At 34.7% G+C, this 4,709-nt stretch overlaps 2 protein-coding genes across 3 annotated transcripts in view; one reads left to right on the forward strand and one right to left on the reverse strand.

The window, feature by feature from the left end:
- LOC104770526 (probable receptor-like protein kinase At1g49730) lies at positions 1,987 to 4,036 on the forward strand. The gene is made up of 7 exons (XM_010494963.2): positions 1,987 to 2,252; positions 2,575 to 2,830; positions 2,917 to 2,969; positions 3,051 to 3,118; positions 3,201 to 3,296; positions 3,377 to 3,446; positions 3,540 to 4,036. Exons 1-7 carry the CDS (start codon positions 2,171 to 2,173, stop codon positions 3,845 to 3,847), a joined length of 933 nt encoding a protein of 310 aa, XP_010493265.1. The 5' UTR covers positions 1,987 to 2,170; the 3' UTR covers positions 3,848 to 4,036.
- The window catches only part of LOC104770527 (chaperone protein dnaJ 2-like), a 2,651-nt gene continuing 2,100 nt past the window's right edge, over positions 4,159 to 4,709 (reverse strand). Inside the window, exon 5 of one of the 2 annotated variants that reach the window (XM_010494965.1) lies at positions 4,159 to 4,654. In XM_010494965.1, the coding sequence (XP_010493267.1) occupies positions 4,332 to 4,654 (323 nt within the window). In that variant the 3' untranslated portion in view covers positions 4,159 to 4,331. The remainder of the gene's footprint in view (positions 4,655 to 4,709) is intronic. The other variant, XM_010494964.1, reaches the window with a different exon arrangement.

Here is a 4,709-nt window from a genome sequence, read left to right on the forward strand (position 1 = left end):
CAACCCACTGACGGAGGAACCACACCAGGCACCACACCAGTCTCCAGTCCAGCTGCCAATTCCCCTTCCTCTAATACTGCTTCCAACTGAATGTGTTGCAATTCCCCCTTTTTTTTTTTAATGAACTTGTTTTGCTTTTGAATACTTTTTGGAGGATCTTTTTGTTTAGGATGATAAGTTTGCATGATTAGTACCTTAAATCATCATTCCTTTTGGTTAATATCATTTCAAAATCTGAAATTAATCAGATTTAGGATTGCTAAACCGTGACTAATTTGTGACCAAACCAATTCAAAAAATGTAACTACTTTGTGACCAAACCAATTCAAACAATGTGACCACTTCGTGACCAATCCAAATTACATAAATAGTCGCTAAACACAGACTCTTACATTAGTCCCAAAACCGTCCTAATTCTATACAATCACAAAAATGTTAGGACTGTTCTATACAGTCACAAAATTGTCCCCAAATAGAGTTGGATGCAGTTTAGTCGGAAACTGCAACTACCATATATGGTCACACAAACGTCGCAATATACGACTATATTACAGAGTCTTAAATCGGTCGCAAATAAGTGACCATGTTACAACCAACAAATTTTGCGACCGTTTTTTAGCGACCATCGCAAATAGTTGCTAAGTGGTCGCAAAACCCTTTTTTGCGACTATTGAGCGACCATTACTGAAGTCGCAAATGACATATTTTCTTGTAGTGAATGTTTACTCCATACTACAGTCCATTCTACTCCATACTAAAATGTTAGTACGTACTATCTAGTATGGAGTGTATGGAACAACCATTCAAAGCATTACATTTTTATTTTCTTTTTCTGGTTTGTAAAAATTAAAGATCGCATGCTAAAAGAAAAATATCTTATAGAAAGGTCATCATGATTCGTTATTATGCTTCCATTTTTAAGTGTCTAAGCTTTGGTATACAAAAAACCAAAATTTCGAGTTATCCCCTATTTAATAAAACGGAAGTACACGACTTCAAATTTGTAGACTATATAATTTTAATAGTAGGTTATAAATGGGTTATAAAAAAATTGTATTAATTTGTTACAATATGTTAGGTGTACACGGAAGATTTTAGGAGATAATCTTAATTCTCTTTTACACCAAAATATATCCTCCAAAGATTTGATTGTTACATTACGTTGATTACAAAAACAATAAACAGAATATTCTGAATTAATTCTCCATAGAAAAAACATTTGATAAACATAAAAAAAAAATCTAAGCAAATAATAATAATTAATACCCATGCTAGAGCACATGTTGAAATTCCTTTTATTTATATTACATGCTATAACATGTAATATTAAAATTAATATTATAGCATGTTTGTTATATGTAATGTTAATATTACATGCTATATTAATTGTAATATGCAAATATTAAATGCTATATCAAATGTTAATCAAGTGCGGTGTTTGAAGACTATTATTCCCTATGAAAATGATCATCGTGTGTATAGCATGATCCAACAATGAGTAAAAACTTGCATATGATTTTTTCATAATATTTTATCCAAAAAATTATTAAAAAATTATTTAAATTATATTTTATCATAATAATTATAAAAGAAACAAAACAAATTACAATCCATGCTCTAGCACGGGTCATAATCTAGTACTAATAATTATGGACATCATCTTCCCCAGAGTTTGTTAGAAACTTATTAAACTTTATTCATTTAGCAAAGGTTTTTTTTTTGTTAAACATGTCAAAATTGAGATTTTTAATTTCTATTTTAAAAAAAAAAATAATAATAATCAGTCGATCACTGAGATGTTAGAAGCTTGTTTACAAGATTCCAAAGACTTTTGAACCAATAATTTCTAATTTTTAACAAACAAACAAAAAAGAGGACAGAGAATCTCTAATAATTAATTATAGTATTAAAAAACCGTTATGATTAATAATAACTTAAAGAAATACTATATAAATAGAAAAGTGAAGAAGAAAAAAAGCAGTGAGATTTACAGCTCAGAAGGGCTAATAAGCTTTTTGGTACAACTGACACTCTTCCAAGAAAGCATCAGATCCAATTTCCGCAATCATCTCCACACAAAAACAAGATTTAAGAGAGAGAAAGAAAGATATAGCTCGTGAAGAAGAAAGCAGCAGCTCACTACTGTTTAAAAAAAAAAAGTGAAATCGCCATGGCCATGGATGATGATCGTCTTCGCTTCAGCCGCAGAATCCAGTTTCTTCTTCTTGCTTGGCTCCGTCGTTCTCGCTCCGGTATGCCCCCCAATTTACTCTCGCTATCTCTTTCCACTTTCTTCTTTCTTTTTCAGATTAGTTTTCTAGAGTTCTTGATTTCGACTTTTCTTAGTGGTTTTTGCTATAAACTCTGTTCTGAAGTCGTAACTATTGCTGATTCATTTTGAGTGACTTGGTTTGAGTTCTCTATATCACTATATGAGACCTTGTGTTTCTACTTATTGGTTTCATCAACTCAATTGTTAAGTAATTAAGCCACCGATTCAGTTTCTTTGGTTCTGTTAGACTTGTGTTGTATGTTATTTATACAACCTGTCCTTCAACTGTGACATCATTACAGGAAGAATAGAATTTATCAGACGATTTGGATACAAGGATATAGTCAAAGCAACAGAAGGCTTTCGTAAGGTTATTTACAGCAACTATCACGGGTCTGCATACAGAGCCAAATTCAAAGGTGGTGAGGTAGCTTTGGTCAAAGAACTCAATGCTCTCGATCTTGGACGTGAACGGTTTGATGAGGAAGTCCAGCTCTTGGGTCGTTTGCGTCACCGTCATCTCCTCACCCTTCGCGGTTTTTGCATCGGACGAAAGAGGTCTCCCTTTTATTTCTCCTCTGAAAGAAAATAAAACTTGCTTTTGTTGATTTGCTTTTGGATTTCTTCTTCTTGCTTTTTCTCAGGCTGCTAGTGTTTGACAACATTGAAAATGGAAGCTTGAAAGACCACCTCAATGGTAATAAAACCCTTCAAAACATAATCATCAAAAAAAAAAAAACGTAATCATTTGTTGAATATTTTGTCTCTTTCTTGATAGATCCGCTAAAGACACCTTTGAACTGGAAAACTCGCATCCAGATAGCCATTGGAGTCGCAGCTGCATTGGTAAACTTGCTTTTATCTAACATCCCAATTATATACTATAAAGGGACTCAGAAGATAACTATGATCCGCTCTTTGACCACAGGAATACTTGCTCATCTTCAGCAGTAATGATGCACAGATATATGATGTTTCAGTGAACTCATGTAACATCATGTTGGACGAAAACTTCACCCCAAAAGTAAGTTTTTCCCTCATATATAGGTTCCTTTAAGCCCTTTTTTGTATCAGTTATTAATAAGTGAAATCTTCCTCTCATAGATTTCAGATATCCGCGTCAACAGGCACCCAAAAAACCATCCCAAAGCAATCCATGATTCTTGCTCTGAAGGTATAAACTTAAAATTCTCTTCTTTCCAAGGTCAAGGCTATTCAGCTTCATTCATTGTTTCCAGTTTCACAAAAGAAAAAAATTGGCGTGTAGGATCATGTGCGGATGAGGAATGTGGAAACGTGATATTCCAACTAGGAGTGTTGATGTTAGAGCTGATCACAGGACAATCATCAGACAGACAAGGCAACGACTTGATCGAATGGATACAAGACTCATGCATTGCAAACTCCATTGATAAAATGATTGATCCAGATTTAGGTAACAACTATAGCTCTAGAGAACTCCAGAAAGTTCTAGCCGTGGCTCGACTCTGCATTAAAACGAGGTACGAGCCCCCTTCATTCTCAATTACTCATGTATACCGGTATCTACAGAAGAAGATCGATGTTGCAGCATAAATAGTAGTTTCTTGTTTGTGTACTGGATTGGTTGGATGGTTAAAAATGATAAAAGACACACGGTTTATCGTCCGTATTTTGTCTTTTGCCCATTTCACACCATTCTAGATGTGTAATACCAACTAATAGAGTAGTAGCATTGTACTGATTTGGATACTTTAACTGATAACTGTGTGCAATTGACTTCGTTTCTTAGCTTATTTGAAAATCAGTTCTTCTACCAAGTACTTATGACTTAGAAAAAAAAGAACCTGTATTGAACAGTGGTAGAATTTTCTCTGTTTCGGACATTATAAATTGATAACAAAAACTTAAAAGGAACTACAAAGTTTATTCTCAAACTAAAAAAAATGGTAACAAGGATGTGAATTAGGACGAGGTTCTTCCCACTGAATAGGCAAAGTCTATAAAAAGACCCAAAAATAATACAATGCAAAAAGAAGAAGCAGATGTTTGATATCACTAACACGCGCATGTGGATGGATCACTGCTGGGCACATTGCACACGTTGAGCACCGCCTGGGTGTTCTTCGTCATCATCGTCATAAGCCTCTCTTTGAGCTTGTGCCTTCCTTTTCATCTCATCCTCAATGTTCACATCATGCAGAGTCGTCTCTTCGCAGTCATCTATATCCATATCGCTCATAGTTGCCTTGGTCGGCTTTGGCAAAACTTCTTCAATGGTCTTTGTCTGATCCGGGCTCAGTGATTCTGGGAACTCAACCGTGAAGTGGATGTATAACTTGCCCTTCATGAACGGCCTTTGGTACATCACCATTCCCTCGTCATTTATCGCCTTGTATGAATCTATCAGCAACCAAAATAGACACCACGGTAAGACATATAAACTGGCATAAATAAA

This window comes from Camelina sativa, chromosome 20 (genome assembly GCF_000633955.1).
Source record: "Camelina sativa cultivar DH55 chromosome 20, Cs, whole genome shotgun sequence".
Classification (NCBI taxonomy): Eukaryota; Viridiplantae; Streptophyta; class Magnoliopsida; order Brassicales; family Brassicaceae; genus Camelina; species Camelina sativa.